Source organism: Camelus dromedarius, chromosome 10 (assembly GCF_036321535.1).
Source record: "Camelus dromedarius isolate mCamDro1 chromosome 10, mCamDro1.pat, whole genome shotgun sequence".
NCBI lineage: Eukaryota > Metazoa > Chordata > Mammalia > Artiodactyla > Camelidae > Camelus > Camelus dromedarius.
Window position 1 is genome coordinate 1,994,413 of NC_087445.1, and position 24,710 is coordinate 2,019,122.

A 24,710-nucleotide genomic window follows, 5' to 3' on the forward strand; every position below is an offset into this window, starting at 1 on the left:
CAGCGCGGCCGCACCCGACGGCGGCCGGAGCTCCGGGCCGGCGCGGGTCCTGGAGGCTGGGCGCCGGCCGCGCAGGGCTGTGCCCGGGCCGGGATGCCTGTGCCGGGGCCGGGACGCCGCCTCTCGGCCCGGCCCCGCTGCAGCGCCCCCTGGCGGCGGCGGCGGCGGCGGCGGCTCAGATCCGCCTCGGAGCCCTCCTCCCCCGAGAAGTCCTCCTCTTCATCGCTTTCGGAGCCTGTGTTTGCCTCTGTGACCCTCTGCCCCGCGTTCCCACTCTTGAGAGTGGAGTTTCGGTGCTAGAGGGGCCTGGCGCCACAGACGACCGCCCCCTGTCCCCGAGGCGGGGCGAAGCGCAGCCGGGGCGGCTGGGGGTGGTTCCCTCGCCGCCCAGTTCGGGGCGTTTGAGGAGTTTTGAACTTCCGGGGCTGGCGGGCCGGGGTGGGCGTCCCCGGGGCGTCGCCGTGCCCAGTGCTGGGGCGCGGCCCTTTAAACTTTTGTTTTTGAAACTTTGGGGGTGTGGTCGCGGCCCTCCTCGTTCCGTGGCTGGTTGCTCCCTGGCCACCCGGCGCTGCCCTGCGCCCCGCCTTCCAGATGCTGTGGAGTCATGAGCCGGGAGGGCGCAGGGACCCCTCTGGTGGCCGAGGTGATCAAAGGTGAGTGCGGAGGGCGCGGGGCTCGCCTGGCCCGGGCGCCCCCGCAACACCCCCTACTCAGAGGGCCTCAGGCAGTGCCCGGGGTCAGGGAGGCCCCCGGTGCTGGCCAAGGGGTGCCTTTAAACTTCAGGGCCAGGATCGATGCTGTCTCATGAGCGTGGGTGGCCTCCTAGGACTCCTAGCCCCCCGGGCGGAATCCGCACTGATGTGTGTAGTTGGGATCCTTGTGTCCTTACCCCTTGGCTGGTAGGCTCTCCACTTCAGGGAGCAAAATCCAAGCTCCCTGTGCACAGGGATCAAGGGTCATTTGCGGTTGCAAAGGAGTAAGCCCCGTCATCCGCTGGAGTGTTTGTGGTTGCAAGACATTCTAGTTGAGGAGTTTACAGGGGAATAAAGACAGCAATTGTGTGAGTTGAATTGCAGACAGAAATTGTTGAAATTGCCATCTGGGGAAGGGATGCCAGCTGACGCCCTTTTTTTTTTCTTGCTATTTTAAGGGCTGTACTTGGTTTTACCACAATTTGAATGCAGGTATTCAACTAGCTCTACTAGGTATTGCGGATGAGGGATTTTTGGCAACCCTTTTTGGGGTGGGGCGGGGCGGGGGAGGGAGGGTGGAGCCTCCAAGCTTTACTACTTCGCTACCATTCTTGCTAAACTTCACAGCAACCTAACTACATTTATTTGTGCAACACAAGTACATTTCATACTCACCGTCCAGAAAACTCATTGCTTCTGCTGTAATGGTAACCTGTCTGATTGTAAAAGTCACTTCAAAAGTAGTGATTCCTAAGAATAGTTGGATAAACATATTGTTTGCTTTGTTGTGTCCTGTAGCCGTATTTTGAAATTTGAAAGTGTCTTCTCTTTACTTAAAATACAGTTTCTTGCTGAAATGACTTCTTAGGATATCTTAAAAACAGAGCGAAACAGCGGAAGTCATCCAGGTTGATGGCCTAGCCATCAAATGCATGCTTGCCATTTGCTGAAATGACTTTTGTCCAGGGGAACTGACACTTTGTGATGGGAGGTTCCTTAAGAAATCAGGCCATATCGTTTATTGCTATTGAAACATATATTAAAGGCAATTGCTCCTTTTAAAAAGTTGATTATTTATTATTACCCATCAGAGTAGACGGAACATTTCGAAGTTATCCATTGGCACCCTTACCATCTGAAACATGCATGGAAAAAAAAAAGTTTGACTTTATTTGGAAAGAGTTGCATATATGAAACGTTTTTGATCATGTGAAGGAAGGAACATTGCAATTTTTCCATTTCAGATCGCCTTTGTTTTGCCATTCTCTACAGCAGACCAAAGAGTTCATCAAATGTACATTATTTCAGCATAGATAATGAACTTGAATATGAAAAGTAAGTATTGTTTTTTAAAAGATTGTTAGTAACTTTTTTTTATTTTGAAGAATCTAAAGGTATGTTTATAACATTGGAAAATTGCAGATCTTTTGATTGATAACTGCAGGATGCTTTTTTCTTTAACCCTTGGTAATAAAATAGATCCTTAGGGAAAACATTAAAATGAAAGAACCTCCCTAAATTGAACAATTTACATTTGGAATTCTAATAGTTTACAGTATAATGAGGTATAAACTAGTGTACTAACCAGCTACCATTCTTGCTAAACCTCAGAGCAGGCTAACTGTTTATGCAAACAAGTTCTTAAGACATGTTTCTGCCAGTGGAAAAAATATGTGTGGAAAAAGAGGGTTTTTAAAAAAAAAATTCAGAAGGTATTTTCATATATTGTTTGAGGTTAGATTTAAGTGTTATAGCACTTGTCATGCATTTTAATAGTCAATTTTTTAATCAGAGTATTTCTTCCATTAGTAAGGCAGTACCTTTAAGTTGTATGACCTATAATAATTTGGTGTATGCTTTCTTACTTTAATTTGACCTTGTAGCTACAAACAGGCATTTATATTCAGAGCCTCTAGAATGTACATACACATTTTTGTTTTTCGTTTTTAAAGCTTCTACGCAGATTTTGGACCACTGAATCTAGCAATGGTTTACAGATATTGCTGCAAGATAAATAAGAAATTAAAGGTAAAATATTTTTTACTGAAGACTTGACTTAAGTAAATCATTATTAGCCTGATCTTGAGGGGAGGGGGGATCCCTCTGTTTTTAAAAAGGAAATGTCATGCTTCTTCACTGCCGTGATATTCGGGACATACCCATGGTTTATGGCTTTTAAAGTCATAATGTATCTGTTTTCCAGCGTTTTGATTGAATGGATTAAGTGTGGATCATTTGGTTCTGGTTTGGATTAGCGATGCTCAGCTATTTGAAAAGTCAAAGTGAAAATGGTTAATAAAGTTAACCTTGGTGGGAAGGTATAGCTCAGTGGCAGAGTGCGTGCTTAGCATGCACGGGGTCCTGGGTTCAATCCCCAGTACCTCCCTTAAAAATAAATAAATAAACCTAATTACCTCTCTCCTAAAAAACAAAACAAAAACATTAAAGTGAACCTCTTATCGTTTGACCTACTGGAACTGAACCTCATAAGAAAATCTTTCCTTCCTTTGATCATTATTCTTTCTGCCTTCACTGTGATAGGGAGTGTCAGCAAACTAATAAAGAGAAGTCGGTTCATCTTTATCTCATTATATCTTGAGCCTCCCATGAAATTTTACTAACTTGTGGCTCTTCACTTCCCACATATGATTAAGGAGCAGGGAAATAAGGGCAAACAGCTTATCTTTAAGACCGTATCACTGAGTTGTAAAAGTGTGTTACTATTAGTTTGAACTTAGACCATACTCATTTATTTAAAGAAAAACTTTGAATTTTTGGTCATGTACAGTAAGAAGTGTATACGTACTACTAGCAGTTCCAAATTAGTCACTGTAAATTCTCAAGTAGAAACACTGGATATGGTGGCAGGTGCTTTTTTTTTTAATTAAAAATATTTAATAAAAATTTTCAAGGTTACTTTCCATTTACAGTTATTTCGAAATGTTGGCTGTATTCCCCACATTGTACAATACATCCTGGAGCCAGTCTTATACCCAGTAGTTTGCGCCTCCCACTCTCCCACTGCTATATTGCCCATCCCTCCCTCCCCACTGGTAACCACTATTTTGTTCTCTTTATCTGTGAGTCTGTTTCTTTGTTGTTATATTCACTTAGTTTATTTTTTTAGGTGCCATATATAAGTGATATCTTTGTATTTGTCTTTCTTGTCTGACTTATTTCACTTAGCTTAATACCCTTCAAGTCCATCACGTTGTTGCAAATGGCAAGATTTCATTCTTTTTTATGGCTGAGTAGTATTCCATTGTATATATACCACATCTTCTTTATCCATTAGTCTGTTGATGGACACTTAGGTTGCTTCCATATCTTGGCTTTTGTAAATAATACTGCTATGAACATTCAGGTGCATGTATCTTTTCCAATTAGCATTTTGGCTATTTTGGATATATGCCCAGGAGTGGAATTGCTGGGTTGTATGGTATGCTAGTTCTAATTTTAGTTTTTTTGAGAAACCTCCATACTGCTTTTCACAGTAGCTGCACCAAACTGCATTCCCACCAACAGTGTAGAATGAATGATTCCCTTTTTTCCACATCCTTGCCAACATTTGTTATTTGTTCTTTTTGATGATGGCCATTTTGACAGGTGTGAGGTGATATATTTCATTGTGGTTTTGATTTGCATTTCCTTGATTATTAGTGATGTTGAGCATTTTTTTATGTGCCTATTGGTCATTTGCATTTCCTCTTTGGAAAAATGTCTATTCAGTTCTGCTCATTAAAAAAAAATTTTTTTTTGATGTTGAGTTGTACGAGCTGTTTATATATGTTGGATATTAATCCTTTATCAATCATATCATTTGCAAATATTTTCTCCCATTCAGTAGGTTGTTTTTTTTTGTTTGTTGATGGTATCCTTTGTCGTGCAAAAGCTTTTAAATTAAATTACATTCCATTTGTTTATTTTTGCTTTTATTTCCTTTAACTTTAGGAGATGGATCCGAAAAAATATTGCTGTGATTTGTGTCAAAGAGTATTTTGCTTATGTTTTCCTCCAGGAGTTTTACAGTATCTGGTCTTATATTTAGGTCTTTAATCCATTTTGAGTTTATTTTTGGATGTGGTGTTAGAGAATATTCTAACTTCACTCTTTTACATGTAACCGTCCAGTTTTCCCAGCACCACTTATTGAAGAGACTGTCTTTTCTCCATTGTATATTCTTGCTTCCTTTGTTGTAGATTGATCGTAAGTGCATGGGTTTATTTCTGGACTCTCTATCCTATTCAGTTGATCTATGTGTCTCTTTGTGGCAGCACCATACTGTTTTGATTACTGAAGCTTTGTAGTATAGTCTGAAGTCAGGGAACACGATTCCTCCATCTCTGTCCTTCTTTCTCAAGATTATTTTGGCCATTCGGGGTCTTTTGTGTTTCCATACAAAATTTAAATTATCTGTTCTAGTTCTGTGAAAAATGCCATTGGTATTTTGATAGGGATTGTATTGATTGGGGCAGGTGCTTTTTCAAAACAAGTTTATTCAGTTGATTACTTACTAGGACTAGTACAAAGAAATAAAATTTATTTTTAATTAAAAATTATATTTAAAGTATGTGGGTAAGGCAGATTTTTTTCTTTGAGCATCAAATGTAAAATTCCACATCATAAATATTAGAAACACCTGTCTGATAAGTTACTATGTAGAATTTATATGTAAAATGGAAGCTGTAGCATTGCTTTTTCATTCTGTATTGTGTTTGTAGTCACTAGAGATTTATACAGAGATGGAGACTCTTCTTTCTGGACTTTATTCCTCCCTTGAACAGGAATGTAAGCATTTATGGCCTTGGGTATTTATGTTCCCCCTGCTCCCCTTTTCCAGTTACTAATGGCAGGTCTTTTGGTTCATGCAGGACCAGGCAGCTAAAAATAACTTCCTTTCCCCCACTTGTGTTCACTTGCTTTAATATTGAAAGATTTTTTTTTAACATACTTGATCAACTGAGAATATGGTAGTCCTTTTTTAAGAATTAAATAATTGTTTACTAGAACACCTTGCAGGGTGTTGACCATCTCGTCTGATCAAAGCCTTGATTCCTGTTCAATTAATAGTGATAAACGTGTGCTGAGAATTGGCACTGAGTCTCCTGTGTTTGTGCTGCTTGAAGGCTGGTTGGGTTCTTATCAACTTGAATCTCTTACCCTACGTGAACAATAGAGGAAAATAGGTACATATTTATCACTGGAACAGTGACTCACAGAAGCTAAGAGGCACCTTGCTTATTCAGCTGAATGTATCCTGTTCCTGACCCTTACTTGAATCCATTTCTGCTCACGTTAGTGAAGTTCAGGTGAGGAAGTACTAACAGTGTGTTCCTTTGGTTTTTAAATTCCATATCCTTTTTGTTTTTGACTTTTTATGGAAGCGAATGTACATACAGAAATACTTACAGATGATGAGTATACAGCTCAATGAATTTTCACAAACTGAATAGGCATGGGTAATCATCTTGATCATGGGGTCAGGAAGAGAACATTATTAGCACCCCAGCAACACTGCAGAAGGACCCACTGACACTCGTGGGTTATCTCTGTATCTTCCTCTTCACCCCATCCCTCCCTACCCCATTCACTGTCCTGATTTCTTACAGAATGAATTACCTTTGCCCATTTCTGTACCCTTTTATTTTGATTTAAAGGTTTTGGGAATAGATTTTCAGACAGTAGGAAAAGGAAAGAAAAGATCTCTCTTAACCTTTTCCAACTTTTTATATATTCTTCCAGAGATATATACTTGGAGCATATATCTGTTCCTGTCTCCTCTCCTACTTTTTTTTCTTAAAAATTGAAGTATAGTTGATTTACAGTATTATCTTAGTTTCAGGTATCTCATCTCCTACTCTTTAATGGTGCATTCATTTTACTCCAAAAATATACCTTTTCTGGGGAGGTACATGGTACTTCAGGGTATCAAAGCTAATGTTTAAAGAAAAAGTCTTGCTAGTATGAATACTTGGCCATTGTGAGATTTGGAATTTATTTTAATCACAAAGTTTAATCACAAAATCATTAAGTTTTAGAGAACTTGAAATTAAAAGCAAACACTAACAGCTGTTTATCTTTATGCAGTCCATTACAATGATGAGGAAGAAAATTATTCATTTTACTGGCCCTGATCAGAGAAAACAAGCCAATGCTGCTTTCCTTGTTGGATGCTATATGGTAAGTATTCAACTACTTTTCAGTTGCGTCAGGGAAGACGCAGACAACAGTGGTGCTTTACATTTGGGGTTGGAATTCGGAAATTACTTTTTCTAAGCTGTCCTGGTTTCTTTCCAGAAAGAACATGTTTTGCTTTTTTTAAAAAAATGGACCAACTGGAAAAGGCTTTGGAGGAAGGGGTATGTGGGAGAGCTCTGTACCTTCTACTCAGTTTTGCTGTTCTGAACCTGAAAAGTGCTCTAAAAAGTCTATTTTTCTAAAAAAATTGACCAGCTCGCATGAAAACCTTTTTACATGTCATGGCACTTAAATGCGCCAAAGCTATGTTTTTATTAACTCATGATCCATTTAGTAAAGTGGTAAAAGGGGAGTCAGGACCAATAATTAATTTTTAAAAAAAGCGTCAAAAGTATGTCTTATGAGGTAGGAGCGCTTTATAATTTGAATACAGGCCATTTCCCCCTAAGGTGTGATTCTAAACACAGGTGGCAGGAGGACTAGGCATGTGAGTCTTCTAGGAAAATGGGTCACATGCTACGTAGATTACATACGGTATTGAGTGGTTGGTCTGTTTGGGTCATTGGAAGTGTGCGTTGGAATTGCCAGTATTTCCGTGAGTTGTGAATTTCACTTATTTGTAAATATCACGGAAGATATTTGGTTTTTGAGAGTCAAATTTTGTCTGGCACCCAGTGCATCCATCCTCAGGAGTACCCAAGTAACAGTCGTCCTGAGTAAGCTAAAGGCTCCTCCAGAGTGGTGCCCCTCATTTTTCTGGTGGTGTGGAAGCTAGCTAGTCTGTTCAGTGCAGAAGAATGTGGAGTGGGTATTTCTTCCACTCACACCCATGGCAGGTGTCATAGTTAATGTAGATAAAAGAGGATTGCGTTTCAGAGTTCTTGAGATAAGTTCTTTTCTCCCCCTGCTTGCCACCTGCTACTGTCATGTTTTCTTTTAAAATCATTTTTCTGACACGGAGTTTGATAATCTGGAATTTACAATGATGAGAACAAAAGTTGGTGGTACTAGTTGAAACTGAAGTTCAACTAGTAACTAGTTGAAACCTCAAAATTGAATAGTTTCCTTTTCTGTGTTTAAGGTGTATGGTTAACAACAATGATTAAGGCCTATGGGGGGTTTGTTTTGTATTTGTGCTCACAAAAGTAATTGAGAAAAATGTTCCTGAGATAACTAAGTTTTATTATCATCTCTGAATGTATGAAAAAGAGGTTGTAGATTAGGTCTCTTAATATTTGAATTCTTAAGCTTACCCAGATAGAGTATTTATGTTTGTTTTTTGTTTTTTGTTTTTGTTTTTGTTTTTTGTTTTTGTCATGTCTCGTATTTATTGTGCTTAGCAGCAAAAATCCTGAGCAGGGGTGGAAAGAGCCTATGCAGGGTCCCAAGGAAAAGAGTATGGGGAGGTGGCTGTTTTAATTGGGGCATTTGGTCCCGTTCCTTGGCCAGTTACTAGGGAGGGGAACCCTGAGGATTAGTGTAAATCATGACAGCTTTGCAGGAAAACGGATGCAGCCAGAATCCTGGTGTTCATAAAATATTAAAGGGAACCCTGGAGAAATGGCCCTTGGTGTAACAGTGAAAGTCTTTACACTGCCCAAGGGAAAGTCTGGATGGCTGGAGCAGTTCCAACTACATGCTCCTGAGCAGAACACACAGAGCTCTGCCTGGGCTGCTTTGGGCTCAGTCATTTGTCTCTGGTCAGATGGGATGTCCCTAAGATGGTGGGGTCTTGAGGAGCCAGATAGGGTGACTTCAGTGTGCAAGAACCCCTTAGAGGATGGCTGTGGGCATGGTGGGAGCCAGGGGTTGTCTTAGAAACAAAACACTTGATAATTTTCTAAATAAGAGATCTCTCTTTTTAAATCTTATTGCTGTTTGTTTTTTTTTTCAATTGAAGTACAGTTACAGTGTGTCAGTTTCTGGTGTGCAGCACAATGTCCCAGTCATGCATATACATACATACATTCGTTTTCCTTTTTTTTTTCCATTAAAGGTTGTTACAAGGTATTGAACATAGTTCCCTGTGCTGTATACAGAAGAAACTTTTTTTAAAATCTATTTTTTATATAGTGACTAACATTTGTAAATCTCAAACTCCCAAATTTATCCCCTCCCACCCCCTTTCCCCGGTAACTGTAAGGTTGTTTACTATGTTTGCAAGTCTGTTTCTGTTTTGTAAATGAGTTCATAGTGTCCCTTTTGCTGTTGTTTTTTATAGCTAGTGAAAAAGCAGTAACTCCTTGGCATATTGATTGAAAATTTGTTAGCATATCCATTCCCAGTTTGGTGCTGGCCTTTTGACTTTGTTTATGGTTGTATTTTGGCATGCAGACGTTTATTTTTCTATAGTTAATGTATTTTAGATTTAGAAATCCTTCCAGGATTTTACACTCCCAGGTTAGCACTGATTTGATTGGTTAGGAAAGTGCCAGGGAAGCAATTAGGACTAGAGTTCATTCCTCTGTTCAGTTAGAAGCCAGCTTGGCAGGAGGATTACATCTTTTGGCTGTAACGAATATCTTTGTAGCCATGACTGGCCGGCTAACGCAGGAGCAGAAAAACTTCTAAGAAACGGAGATTTATTAATAGTAGCAAAGGAATGTCAAGATATAATAAGGCTATCCCCCAAGATTAAACATCAAAATAGAAGTAAGTAAGGGTTTGATCTGGTTGAAGTCTGTTGAATCCTCTGGTTAAAGATTTGTAGAGATGAGTGAAAACTCCCTAAAAATTGATCTTCAAGCCTGATAACCTTTTTCTGGAGTTGTTTGAGGAGTTCTGGCGATAATAAGGCTTTTTGGTGACTGACTTAGAGGGTGGTGTAGTGATGCTAAATCACAAACAAAAACTCTGGAGAAAGAACTATCAGGAAGGAAGTGTTCCAAATGGACTGACTCTCTTTATCTGTCCCTTTAAATTCTGGACCTGGGAAAGGAATTGTATGCTTGTGGGCTCAAAAGGACCTAAAAGGGGGCGTGAGAGGGTGTGAGAATCAAGTGTTAGTAATCCTATTTATTTTTAAAACAGAAGAGGTTAGGCTTTACAAATGCTTCAAATACTCAAATGCTTAAAATAGGATTGACATGCCCATGCTTATTTAATTCTTTTGTCGGGCGGTCAGGCGCCATCTGTGGTATCAGAAGTGAGAACAGTTTAACTGTTCATTTGTTTTCAACGTATTTCCATGCCTTACAGTTTATGTGGTCTGGTAAATGAATTTGCTAGTTGTTTTGAAATGGTAGATTCTTGGGTAACCAATCAGGATGAAACTAAACATCTTTCTGTACCACTCACTGTAAAAGGGTTAAAGAACATAAAAGATAACAGAGTTTTTTTTTTTTTTTCCAAAAAGATAAGTGAACTGTATCATTTTACGAAAGGACTAAGTTTGCTATCCTGTTGAGATAAGTCAGTGTCTCTTTGCTAGCCAGACTTTGGGGTGATGCTCCTTGACCTGTCATTTCAAGTAATGGTGAAGTTCTAAGTGGAAAAGTAAGTGCCTTTCAAAACACATTCACGATTGAGAGAGTATTTTGAAAATAAAAGTTTGAAAGTCTGTTCTGTCATTTTGTCATTTAAATAAAAGGTCATGTACAAAACTGATATTTATACCCTTGAGAAATTTAGAAAGATTTCTTCTAAAAAGTACTTTTTATATTTATAGAAGCAGGATATATGAACCAGTACAGGGTTTATCACCCGATTTTTTTTTTTTTAGTCAGTGATCTCTTCTTTCATTTTATGCTTGTTTTATCATCTTTATACCCAGATTATAATCATATTTCTCAACTGACGCAAAATTTCCAAACCAGTGTCTAATCCAGGACCATTCCTTGCATGGGGTTGTCGTGTTCTTAGACTCTCTCGCACATGGTCCTTTTTTGTGAACACTGATTTATGAAGAGACCAGACCTGTTATTGTAGAAAGTTCCACCTGTTGAATTTCTCTGGTTTCTTCTTTATTGTATTTTTCACTCGTCTCTCCATTCTTTGTATTTCTTGTGAGTTGGAAGTTGTATCTATAACCTTGTGCATTAGTAATATGTGTTGCGTCACATCAGAAGGCATATAATACCTAAATGACCGTTAATGGTTATTAGGTGCCAGCTGTCACGTCCCTTCAATGTACTGTGTTCTCCTTATGAATTAAGCATTCTGTGTGGTATTATTTTGAAACTGTTTGTATAATCAGTTCCCCTTCAGTCGTGCATCTTAGTGTTTTAAACAATTGATCATACTTGCCCGAATCAGTAATTTTATTACGCTTTCAGTATAACATCTTTCTAATTATGTCACTCCCCCGTAATTTATTAGCTGGCTTACTCTTATGGGGGTTGAGCTGTCCCTCGTTCAGCGGGGGCTCTTTGGTTACCCTGAAACCAGTTTTCCTACTGAGAAGGCAGAATGAATGTCTGTTTCCCTTTAATTGGTTTTCAAAGTAAAGTATTATATTGATAGCCACAAAACAAAATTTTATAACCTGCTTTGAAATCATCTAAATAATGTTTCAGTGGGTTTTTTTTAACTCATTTGCTAATAAACATTTTTAAAAAGTGCAGCAGTTTCCCAAGTTTTTAACATCTGATTAGCATTTAGGAAGTTGGAAATTCACTAACCAAATGTACATCATTGCTGGATGGGATAAAAAAAAATGAGTGTAATCATTCCTGCATTTGCATTTACATATTATGGTAATGTATCTTTTTAAGTTATAGCACCTGTTAAAAATCAAGAATTGAAATGGCTGAACTTACAGCTAGACTTCTAAATCAAGATTTTTAAAAAAATGAAGCATATCAATCCCATTAACTATTAAATGTATTAATATTTTAGTGAGCGAAGGGTTTTTTAAGCACAATTACAATGTATAATTCATATTAGAAATAACTGTCACTTTATCTTGTTCCTTTTAATTTCTTATGTGTATACTTTATAATGGTGATGTGTTATTACACTAGTAGGTGCAAACGTTAATTTCTAGTGGCTAAACAGTTATTTGAAAGAGACCATTGTATGATGGATGAAGTTTAGGGATTTAGGTTCAGATTAGCTTTTAATTTCAACTTGGTAGAGTATCTGGTACAAATTAAGCATTTACAGAATGTCTTTCTCTTTCTTGATTTTGTCTGCCATTATTACACCTTAAATCTACTTATATTAAGAAAATTGTTACCATTCTGTCTGAACAGTAATCAACTTTGGTTCCTTACATCTTACTGCCCCAGCATTTATATTCTCCTGCAGATATACAGTATTTTGCTCTTCCATGGGTTAAAAGGACTTTTGAGGGCTTGCCTGGGAAATTAACCATTGTTTCTAACATTTTTCTGTGGTTAAAGCATTCTGAGTATAAAATAAATGACACAAGCAAACTGCTGGTACATAATTTGCAAATTAGCTTTCCTCTGATGTGTAATAGACTAGACAGAGTTAATTGCGGTAACATACAGACTCCCTGTTCAGAATGCATTACTCTATAATATTATTTTTTCATTTTAAGCAATTTGTATAGCCTTTGGAATGGTTTACCTTGTAAACGTTTATATTGAAAATTATGATACTAATTAAATTCTAGGAATATATTCAATCTGTGAGGAGAATCCTAAATTGCACTGAATTTGAGATTGCTTCAACAGTTATGGTAAGAGCTCAGGGTCTTACTTTGCTATTCAACGACGCTGTTTTGAACCTGTGTTTCACTTTTTCTTAATGATTTGACCATTTGGACTCCGAGGAGTCAATGCTGGGTTAAGGTGGCTGCAGGGTGAGGGGATCGGACGAGAATTTAAGACAATGGGAGGAGAGGGGGAGAATCTGGAAACTGTGGGTAAGAACCCAGTTCAGCAAACAGCAGACTAGACAGAACATCAGAGACAGGAAGACAGAACCAGGTGGGATGGCCAGTCTTTGTAAACACCCAGCCCTGGGCCAGCACCCTTCCTGGGCATCTGTGACAGGCAGGGCAAACAGCAACCGGGCAGATGTAAATAGCAACCAGGTACCAAGAAGCTTGCGGCGCAGCAGAGCTGCAGAAAGGGGGCAGCGTGGGCCCCTGCTGTCCGAAAAGGCCCCATGGTGGGGGCACCTGGCTGTTGCCATCATCATTCATCACGACTTTACTTCCCTTTTCACCTTGCTGGGCCTAACTGACATTTCAGCTGCCGGTGAGACTTGCTAAGAGACTTGCTAGCTGCTGTTAATTAACCTTGGGAAAGAATAAAGCAAAGTGGCCCCTCTGGCCATGTGTGATCTTTGACTACAGAGCCGTTCAGCTGTCTGCAATTCTCCGTCCCATTCTTATTTCAGACTTGCTTTACATGGCATGGTTTCTTATCTATGAATAAGGCTAGCAGCAGGACCTCTCCCATCGGGAGCAAGCAGTGTGATCTTAGGTGAGCAGTTAACACCAGAGGTTGGAAAGTCGTAGCCTGCCAGCTTTATGTAACTCACGGAGTAGTTATAAATAGCAGTTTTTGTTTTTGCCAGTGTTTAAAAATTAGGAGCTTTTATTCTAAAAAAAAGAAGAAATCAAGATTTTTTTTTCCTTTGTCTTACAAAACATTTCTGCCACTCACATCGTATATCCATGTGCATTTGTACCCCAAATCAAGTCCTTCACATTTATTAGCTGTCTGGCCTTGGTAGAGATGTGTTTGCTATTCCAGACTTCCAGTTTCCTTGTGTCTAAATCGAGCATCATTATACCAACCTGCTGGACACATAAATAAAAGTAATTTGAGAAGTTCTAACTATTGAACTATAAGGCCATAGGGTTTTTTTTTTTTAAGTGATTCAGGATTTATTTTTTTCCTTACTAGTATTTATGTAGAAGCTGTGACAAGGATTTTATCTTCTTTACTTACCATATAAAATTGTTTATTACATGTACTCTTTCCCCTGTTCATCTTTTTTATTCAGCAGTTGGATCTTTAAGCCTGTTTCCAACCTGCATTGATTCATGAACATTCTGTTGTTAATCTGGAGAAAGTGATTTAAAAAAAAAAAAAAAGATCAGTCAGGTTCTTGGCATAGGGATGACTGTGTCATCTGGCCGATGTAAAAATATTTAAATACCAGAAACATTGTGACATTTCTCCATGAAGAGTATTTGAAAATAGTCTACTGGTTTATTCGGTTGCCACATTTGTTGTTGGAATTTAAATACCCTTTGTTATTCTTAACTCTCATCTATGGTGACTTGTGTAATGTTTTGGTTTTTAAAACTATACCAAAGGCTTCTATAAGTACCCAGATTAAACTTCAAAACGTTCTGCATAAGGATAAGAATGAGAAGCACGTGTCTGAATAACTGGGGTTTATTGCTTGAGACCTGACTTGTCGGAATTGAAACTATACACGATCAAGTTGTGACCCGTTTCAGTTCCCTAGTTCATCACTCAGCAAGCCTCGCCCAGGTTTGGAAACACAGAGCAGTAATCGAGGATCAGAAGTTTTCCCAGGGGCTGGGTTAGGCAGATGGTCATTTTTTAATGGGAATGGTGAGAGTCCCAGAAATGGCTGCAGTACTGTTCAACAGAACAAAGCAAAACAAAACCCCCAAACCCCATAGAAGACAAAACCAAAAAAACCTGTATTGTGACTTCTCAAGTATTTACTGCCCCAGTATTTCATTTTTCCTGTGAGATTGCCCTTTGCTCCTGCAAAGAGATTCCTTACCCGGGAGAGAGACAAAAGCAAGTTCTCCTTACTGATGCTCCCTAAGCCGTGGGGCTTCCTTACCTTTCCATCTGTGCACTTGTCACATTTTTTAAAAATTTATCTACTATCTACAAACTGAGATGATCAATTACTGTTTGCTGTGTTATATCCACTGCCGCCTTGCAGAACCCCCCATCACTTAGTGACTTAAAACCACACCTAACGCTGTCTCAGACAGCTTCTGTGGGGAAGGTGTTTGGAAGTGGCTCACGTGGGTGGGTCTGCTTCTGGATCCGCCTGGGCCGCCGTCATCTGGAGGCTTCACTGGGGCTGGAGGGCCCACTGCTGAGATGGCCCGTTTACACGCCTGGAAAGTTAGCACTGGCTGCTGTTCCTCGCTTCCTGGGCTGCCCGAGTGTCCTCACAAAATGACAGCTTGGTTCACTTGGAGTGAGGGTTCCTAGAGACAGCAAGGTGAAGGCCACAATGTCTTTATGATCAAGCCTTAGAAGTCACACTCTGCCATGACTGCAGTCAGCATCCTGTTGTTTACACCAGGGCGACCTATTCATTGAGGGTGGAAATACCAGGAGACGAGCATCCTTGGGGCTGTCCTGGAAGCTGGCTGCCACAGCTGTTTAATATCTCTTTTGTTGTTTTATATGTTTAGACAGCAGTGTGGGGTTAGAGTGGCCATTACTATATCTATCTATTATCTATCTATCTATCTATCTATCTATTATCTATCTATCTATCTATCTATCTATCTATCTATCTATCTATCTATCTATCTATCTATCTTCTCATGAAACTGTACCAGAAGAATCTGAGAAGCACATACCTTCCAGATTGCCAGGAACACAGTGAAGCATCATATATTGCATTGATTTAGAGTTTACTAATTTGAGAATTTGGTTAATACAGGAGCCATTTCAATGGTTCTTCTCAATGAACAAATTTGTCATAATTTTATTGGGGAAGGGCTTTTGACTAGGGAAGGTGACTGGGTGTAAAATTAAAAATTCTAAATTATTAGCAAACATTTTTTTCACTGATTATGTGTCTTTTAGCAATTTGGGCTGCTATAACAAAATACCAGAGACTGGGAGTTGGGAGTCTTAGAAACAATAGAAGTTTATTTCTTGTAGTTCTGGAGGCTTGGGGCCCAGGAACAGGGTGACAGCATGGCCTGGTGAGTGCTCTCACGTGGCGGGAGGACCTGCTGATCTCTCAGGAGCCTCTTCTATACGACAGTAAATCCATTCATGAGGCTCTGCCCTTATGGCTGACTACCTCCCAGAGGCCCCATCTGCCACGACATCACCTTTTGGGGGTTAGGATTTCAGCATAAGAATTTTGGACGGGACACAAATATGCAGACTGTAGTGTTATGTAAATAAACTTATTCTGAATCTGTAAATTTCCTCCAGCTTATCTCATTGTGCCTAAAATCTCTATCTACAGGCATTCCCCAACTGAATTTAAGAATTACATTTTTTAAAAGTTCATCACCTATAATCTATATAGCTATGTAATATATATCATACAGCTGTATGTCTACATACCAACAATGAAAAAGAATACAGAAACAAATATATGTATGTATACATATGACTGAAACTTTATGCCGGCCACCAGAAATTGACGCAACATTGTAAACTGACTATACTTCAGTTTAAAAGAAAAAGAAGTTCATCACTAGGAATTTAGATTTTGATTTTCCATAGGAAAAAATGTTACTTTGTTCTTGTGTTCTTTGAACTGAACTTGTATTCCGAGGCAAACCCACAATTATTTAATGTATTAGACTATTTTTGTTTTGAATGTTAGAAGGGAATAATAACATTGCAATTTTAGTAATTAAAGGTAAACCAAAGAACTGCAGTCTTTTTGTTTGTTTTTGTGTCTTTGTCAGTTTACAACTTGTGTCAATTTCTGGTGTACAGCACAGTGCTTCAGTCATACATATATTCCTTTTCATAATCTTTTTAACTACAAGTTACTGCAAGATACTGAATATAGTTCCCTGTGCTGTACAGTATAAACTTGTTGCAACCTCAGTCTTGAGTCGGAAAATTATCTTCCACCTGGTGCTTAAGGAAAAATTTATATAATTTGAGAGAAGGTCCTATGAGAAATTTAGGGGAACTCTGAAAGAGATTTCTGGATTTCATTTAATTAATTTATTTAAATTATGTATATATACACATACATACATAAATGAATCAAACCATAATTTCACCCTCATTGGCCTCAAAGTATTTTTTAAAATTTATTTTTTATTTTTTTATTATTATTATTACTTTTGGTAATAGGAGTATTTTTTGGAAGGGGTCTGCTAGAAGGTCCTAAAATAGAATGGAAAAAAGAAAAGGCTTTACTAATGTTATTCAGCAAGTCTTAGAAAAGAAAAGAAGCAGGTTGGAGACTAGAGGAGAGTGGGTAAATTTAGAGAAAAAAGGGAGGAGGTTTAATTTAAAAGACTTGTTTTTATTAAGAGAACTGTTACAATCTTTTCCCAAATTAGTAGTAATACAGTAGAAAGTCATTTGATAGGTTGATGCTTAAAAGATCTAAGTGTAGATTAAATAATATATAGACAAATATAATATGTTGAGTGTGATTATAGATGATCTTGATTAATTAATTCATGATAAACTACAATCTTATATGAATCAGTAATATTGCACTTGAAAATTTGTTTGATACTAGATAACAAAGCCATTTCTTTGTTCTTGGAATTGATTGTTCTTTGTGGATGTGGGTTTGAATGCTGCTCTAGGTAAATCAGTGGTAGAGGATTCTGTATAATTGATTATAGTTTTGTATTATTCTTAGAGTAAATGGGATGATATTTTCAGAAACAGGGTAAACACTGGGAAAATTTTCCATTTATGAGTCTTAAAACAGAAAATTGGTAAAATGCCTGCGGAAGCTGGGTCAACTGCGACAACTTGTCTTATTCGGATATGTCCTTCTGAGTTTCAGAGACTCTTGCTGGGTCTTTGATTTCTATATATATATATATATATATATATATATATATTTTTTTTTTTTTTTTGTAGGGAGGAGGTAATTAGGTTTATTTATTTAGTTAGTTTTTTGTTGGAGGTAGTGGGGATGGAGCCCAGGACCTCATGCGTGCTAAGCATGTGCTCTACCACTTGAGCTATACCCTCCCCATAATTTTTCTTAATCCAATTGTATCTTTACATTTATATCAACCTTTCATCAATTATCTTAAAGTTTCCTAACTATTATAAATAGGTTTAAGTTCAGTGAATTAAACATTCCGTCAGAGTCTGTCTATAATATATGAACCAGGAGTTACAATGAAATGTAAGACGTGGGTCCCCACTTCAGAATGTTCGCAACTTGGTTGAAGAAACAGCTCGTATGTATAAAGTTAAGTGATGGAGATTAAAAGTTTGTAATTAAATTTTTTAGTGATTCCTTTTTACTAGTCAATATTTAAAATGTATTCTACCTCAAAGTAAGCTTTAGAATTGAATCCTAATTTTGGTAATAATATGAGTGGACTCTTCCACCTCCATCTATGGGTGGAAAATGCCTTGCTGGAATTTGGAATGCGGGTCAGAAAGTCCCGCAAACCTAATTGCGGCGGGGGGATGACTTATTTAGAGGGATGACAGTGGACGTTCTCAAACTCCAGGTTTCTAGAACGAATTACCTGTGAGGAGGAGGAAGGGGAGAGAATGAGACTGGTAAAATATTTCTGCATTCCTGGGCATGAGAAGACAGCAGAACAACATTTATAAACTGGTGAGAGCAAAGGACTGCCGACCTGAAATTGTATATACAAGTCCGTAAATGTCAAGGCAGAACACAAGATACTTTGGAAATGCAAAGAATTCCAACTATGGCCCCCAAATGCTAATGAATCTGCTTGAAGTAGTCTACCAGCTGGAAATTGAAGCATGACATAGTTCTGAAGATAAAAGCAGCAAGTGACAACAGGAAACAAATGCAGTTTTATAGGAAACTTGTACAACATTATCAGTTGTTAAAACGAAATGGATGGAGTTCATCAAAATCTTCGTTCTGCTTGCATGGTCCTCTCATCCTCATCCCAGTCCCAGTCTCAGTCCATCCCCTACTGCCATCTCCCACACACCTCTTTCCTGTCATTTCAGCGGAGTTTTGGAAAGGAGGTGAGCTTGAAAGCGCGTGCTCAGTGTGCCATCTTGATTGAGCAAATCTCTTCCTAAAATGTTCCACTTCTTACCACGGAAGATTGTTGTAAAAAGTTACTGGTCAGGGCTCTTGCTGCAAGCAACAGAAACCAGCTGTGGCAGCAGAGTTAGACAGACAGGGAATTCACTGAGGACAGCGGGTGGCTGACAGGGTCCTTGGGAAGGCTGGGGAAACAGGTTCAGTTGATTGGCTCGAAATTGTACAGAGCTTTGCAGTGGCGGTACTGTCTTCATTTTGAAGTAAATTGCCTTTTTCTTCTCTCTTCAAATGTAGGTTATATATTTGGGGAAAACTCCAGAAGAAGCGTATAGAATATTAATGTTTGGAGATACAGCCTATATTCCTTTCAGGTAAATATAAGAATGTTACGGCAGATTCGTTTAATCAGGCCCTTGCTGGATGTATCTTGGTTTAGATGTTTCTGGAAAGAAGAACTGATAAATAGTCATTTTGCGGTGGGTACAAATACCACCGTATTAGGCTACCCAGCAGTGATGCTGTTGACATTCTGTTGCAGAGGGGTTGTCCTGTGTACTGCAGATGTTTAACAGCATCACTGGCCTCTGCCCACTGGATGTCAGTAACACCCTCACCGCCCCGCCCCCAATTTAATTTATGAAAACCAGAAACGTCTCCAGGCGTTGCCAGATCTCCGTGGTGCTGGTGCTAGTGGTGAGTTGGTCCTATATGAGTGGTGAGAACCACTCCCACTGATGGAAACTGCTTTGTAAAATCGGTTGAGAATCCTGGAATGACAGTACTCAGCTTAGTGCTCTGAAGAGTTTTGGTCCTGAGGAGTTAAGAAGTAAGTTTTCCCAGTAATCACGAATTACTTCCGGAGCAAAAATGATGTTCCCGTTCCTAGGGACACAGCCAGCAGAAATAGTGCATAAGATATATTAATAATAATATATTGAGTACCACTACTTGAAAAAACAAATAGCTGTGTCATAGAGGCAGTAAATAAATAATGTCTTTATATAAATGCATGACATCCTCATCTCACAGTGACCAGGTGATTGTGTTGAAGATATTTTGAAAACACTTGTGGTTTTTTCCCCCCTTTAAGTCAAAGGAAGTTCTAAAAGTTTCTCTACCTATTTATCAAAGTACTTGACTTAGCGGTATAATTTAAATACTTGTATGGTGCTTAATGTATAATAAATGTGTGAAATGATTTTACTCATTGCATGCTGTATTAATAATTTCAAATACTGTATTATTCTTTCACCTGCAAATTCGTTAATAGTTTTAGGATTGTTGCATATTCCTTGAATGCCTGATTTTGAAGGTATGGCCTTGCCTTTAAAGGGTAAGGTTATGAACCTGACTTAATTGTGGACAAGTTTTGGGATGGGTCTCTCTAACCTTAGGCAGAATATCCTTCTTAAATAACTCCATAGGACCGTCCATAGATAGACTGCATTTATAGAGATTTTTTTTGTGAGGACAGTCTGCAGAGTTCAGTATTTACTGAACGAAAGACTGTATTTTAGTGATCTAGCCAGTTAGAAGAATTGCTTTGAACCCAGCATCACTGCCTTTCTTCCTGGCAAGTGGATGATCTTAATTATTCTTCCAGGTGGGTAGGAAGAGATCAAAGTTATTTTCTAATCTGGAGAATACTCCATTTTTCTTCTCAACTTACAACAGCAGCCATATACTTCCTTGAGAAGGAATGATGATACTTGTGGTCCCTGAGCCACATTGATATACAGTGATAATTTTGTTCTACAGAACTCTTCTTTATAACAGTAATCCTTTATAATAGTGCCATTCTTAACGTTTATAACACTAGGTCCTGAAACAGGAATAAGCTTCCACATTTCACATAATCTAAGAAAGGATCCACAGAACATTGTTGGTGCAAGAGAGGTTTTGTGTTAATTTAAACACAGGGGTCAGAAATAGAATGCATGTTGTTTACTGCCATACCTGTGTTTAAATTACCGAGCACTGTGAAAATGAAGTTAGTTACTTCTGGTCCCAAGAACAAAAATTAGTAATTCTTTAAAAAAACAGAACTGAGCTAGAAACAGTTCAGGTTTGTGATATTTGAATCTCTTCAGTCATTGATGCCAGGTATTTGATTTATCTAAAGCATAAAATTTGGCTTGTGAACTAGTGCCAGCCTGTGAGCTTTTTGTTACCAGCCTATGATAAGTATAGGAACTGAGAGTAAGATCTTAGAGAAGTGTTGGCAATTAATAGAGTATTTTTGTGTCTGTGGAAGCAAATGCTATAAGAATGTAGGCTTGTGTTTTAGGCGTTTTTTTTTTATTCCATTTTTCTAATTCATTTTTATTTACAAAAATAAGATTATTGCATTATTGTGGGTATGTAATAGTGCAATGTTATTATTTACAAAAGTATTAGCCTTTGGCAGATTTAAAAATCCAACGCTTCATTACATTTTACTGTTCTATGAAATAGTATTTGGAACAGTTCTTACTAATTAAAAGTAGGCCGATCAGAATTAATAAAGCCTGAAAATGTTTTGACAGAAATTCCACTACAGTCTTTTATCCTTGCCACTTCAGCTGCACGGAATCAATGTAACTGCTAACAGAGTGTTGTTAACAAAGGATTGGGCAAGAATAGCATTCATTTATAGTTAATAGCTTCTTTATGCACCATAGGAGTATGTGATTCAATTTAATTTAACTGACATGTAATTCTTCAACCCTGAGTTTTAAAATGTGTGTATACGTATGTATGATTTCTTAATGAGTTAGACTGGATATTTCTCTGCCTGTGTAAATGAAAAAACAGTATAAAATATAGTTCCACATTTTCTTAATACCTTGGGATCACTGAAAAACATGTATTTCTGTTCTTTAGAGTTGCCTGTGATCCTCTTTTGCCTCTTAGTTGATTTTTTTCCGTCTCTATTCTCTATTTTCTTGAAAGAGAGAGAATTGCATGGTTGCTAATAGCTTGGCTGTTCACATCAGATGGGAGTTTGACTCTCAGGTCTTCCACTAATATCTGAGGTTCTCTACAAACGTGAGCCTTGGTCTCTTAGTCTATAAACGGGAACGACAGTAATTCACCCTAATGAGATGTGAGGATTAAGTAGCTTCCCGCACAGGAAACACTTGGTGTAGTGCCTGGTCCTTAGCTAACATTTGCTGCACGTACCTATTTTTTCTTTTTCAAATTCACATATAACTTACACACAGAAACCCCACGACTCCTATGTATACAGCACGGCAGACATTTACATGTTTGTATGTAACTACCATCCAGTTCAAGATACAGATCATTGTCAGCCCCCATGAGGATTTCCTTTGATCCCCGCCCCTTTCCAATGGTTTTTCTTACCTTTGAACTTTACGTAAGTAGAATCATACAGCGTATATTTTTGCAGAGCTGGGACCTAGCTTTTTAAGTACATAATGTCTGTGAGGCTTATCCATGTGATGGCACGTATTAGTCATTTGTCCTGTTTTTATTGCTTTTGTGTAGCATTCTATGAATATACCACGATTTATTTGTCCATTACCCTTTTGATGGATTCTTGGGTGATTTGCAGTTTGGGGCTATTATGAATACAGGTTGCTATGAAAACTTATTTTCTTAGTGTTTGGCATCGTTGTGCAGTTTCTAAGCAGTGCTCCTTTATTGATTCTCACCTGCTTTTTCAAGTTTGTTAAATGATCTTAGTGATAAAGTTCCGCCCACAGCAAAGACTTACATCCACATTTGTAGCTGCTGCAGCTCTGCCGTTCGGAAGAAGTCTGTTTGGGTAGGAGGTGTGGGTGTGTTTAAAGTTGGAGGTGTTAATGAAATAAACATAAGTGAATAAAGAAAGATTCTTGTCTAGTTAGATAGTGTGATTATTGAGGCAAAACCTTTATCCAAGCCCAGATCAAAGCTTGTCAAGTTATCACTGAATGGAGAAGGGCTTGACCCCCCCCCCCCAAACAGGTAGGTCCTCAAAAAATATACATTGAATAAATGCATCGGGTTGTCACAAAAACTGAATCAACCTGTCTTCAACTTGATTGGAAGAGAATTATCAGTATATCAAGAAGACGGTGATCATAGGTAACAGGAGACCTGGTGAGAAACGTTGGAATGCAGTTTGAGAGTTCAGCGTCTTTCCACTGATAATTTTGATTTCGGTTTAGACTAAACTAGTTTATTTCCCTATTTTAGCCTCTCCATCTTAAAAACATTCCTTATTCCATGAAAAAAATTATTTGTACAGAACAAGTGTGTGTGTGTTGATTCTATAGGTCAGTGGTTCTTAAGCCTGAGCAAACATCACAGTCACCTGCGGGACCTGGCGCCACCCCTAGAACGGCTGTCTCCTAGGTCCGGGCATGGGGCTTGAGAATCAGCCTTTCTGGCGGATGGGGTTGACAGATGGGGTTGACGTGGGTGCTGCTTGCCCAGTGGGCACACTTCAGAACTTAACGTGGCAGATCATCTTGTTTTTCTCCTTCCTGAATATTGCCAAGAAGCTCTTGGTAAAATCATTTTCTAGGTTCCACTGAGACCTTTTCTAGCTTTCGGAAGAGCAGCTTTTAAATTCAGAAGCTTACAGGACAAAAATGGCATGTCGTAAGGCCCTGTGTCCAGTCCTCGTGAAGGCTGACATCTAACACACTGCAGTAATTCTAACCAATTCAGACAGTAACATCTAAAACTCTTCGAGCTGAAAAGGATGCCCTTTCTTCTCTGTTAGTTTAATGTTGCTATAGTAGTCTACGTTCTTAAGGTTTGTACTGTATTTAAAAAATTTAAATGTACAGTGTAGTTTTTCAGGTAAATTACAGTGTGAAAACCCAACCAAGGCAGGTAATTAATCATGGCTCCAGTTGCAACCTGGTTCCTCACTGGGACCAAGTAAGTACCATTCAGACAGGCACATTGTTCAGCTTGCCTGGAATGACCATAATTAATTTTATCTTGCCTAATTCTAAGCATTTTCACTTTGCAATGACTCAAGAGAGCCAAAAAGGAGAAGCAGGTGGGGATGGAGAAATAGCTTATTCTTCTGGACAAAATCTTGAGACGTTAACTACATTGAGACATTCGTAGTAAGATTACTGATAGGTGTTGATGCAGTATTGGCGGGGTTGTCTGTAACCTAGTTTAAGCAGTTCCCCAAGAGGAAAGTGATTCTACTAAAGGTAGCTGATGCCTTAGTTCCTGTGGTTTCTTTGGTACTGCTGTCCTTTAAGAACCAAAAAAGAATGCTTAGCATGCACGAGGTCCTGGGTTCAATCTCTGGTACCTCCTCCGAAAATAAACCTAATTATCTTCTCCCCACTGCTCTGCCAAAAATTAAAAAAAAAAAAAGAAACTGGAAAAAAAAAAAAAAAAAGGAACCAGGAAGAAGTTATCCAGTTAAATTGGAGAGGAACAAAATGCTTTTTAGCTTGCACCTAGTGTTTCAAATATTACCTTGATTTCCCAGTATTTTTCTCCTGCGTGGATGGAGATAAACGTGCACAGAAACTTACACCTCCCCACACCACGTATGTATACACAGGATCAAAAGGCAGTCTTTCCTGATACAGTTTATGTGGTGTTTTCCAGTTTGAATTAAAAAAAAAAATCAAATACCTTACCCTTTTTGGAGGGAAGAGTACATACTGTTGAGAAGTTGAACTCAAGAAGGAATTTCTGAAGCTCAACTATCAAAGCCAAAAGGAATCTAGAGAGATCATTTGAAATTTAGGATGTGGTCCTGTTGTCATTAATGGTCAACAATTATAAAACAGTGTCTACTGGCGTAGGTAGAAACTGCAGTAAAATTTATAGCAGTGACTTATCTTTTATTTTAAAACCAAAAGGCAAAAATTCTTCTTTTTTTTTTTTTTTGAGACTTGTCCTGTGCGTGTTTGATTTTTAAATTCTAATCAGCTTTGTCTTGAGATAAATGTACAGCAGAAAATTAAATTAACTGAGCTGTGTATTTCGATCCTTTTG

At 38.6% G+C, this 24,710-nt stretch overlaps 1 protein-coding gene across 6 annotated transcripts in view; it reads left to right on the top strand.

Moving 5' to 3' along the window:
- Nucleotides 1-24,710, top strand: part of CDC14B (cell division cycle 14B) — a 96,688-nt gene that overhangs the window by 36,206 nt on the left and 35,772 nt on the right. For 4 of the 6 annotated variants that reach the window (XM_031447215.2, XM_064490099.1, XM_064490095.1 and 1 more), the window contains exons 2-5: nt 1,937-2,027; nt 2,645-2,720; nt 6,780-6,872; nt 19,041-19,117. In XM_031447215.2, coding sequence (XP_031303075.2) covers nt 1,937-2,027; nt 2,645-2,720; nt 6,780-6,872; nt 19,041-19,117 — 337 coding nt within the window. Of the gene's footprint in view, nt 1-433; nt 654-1,936; nt 2,028-2,644; nt 2,721-6,779; nt 6,873-19,040; nt 19,118-24,710 lie in introns of those variants that run through there. The other 2 variants (XM_064490098.1, XM_064490096.1) reach the window with 1 other exon arrangement.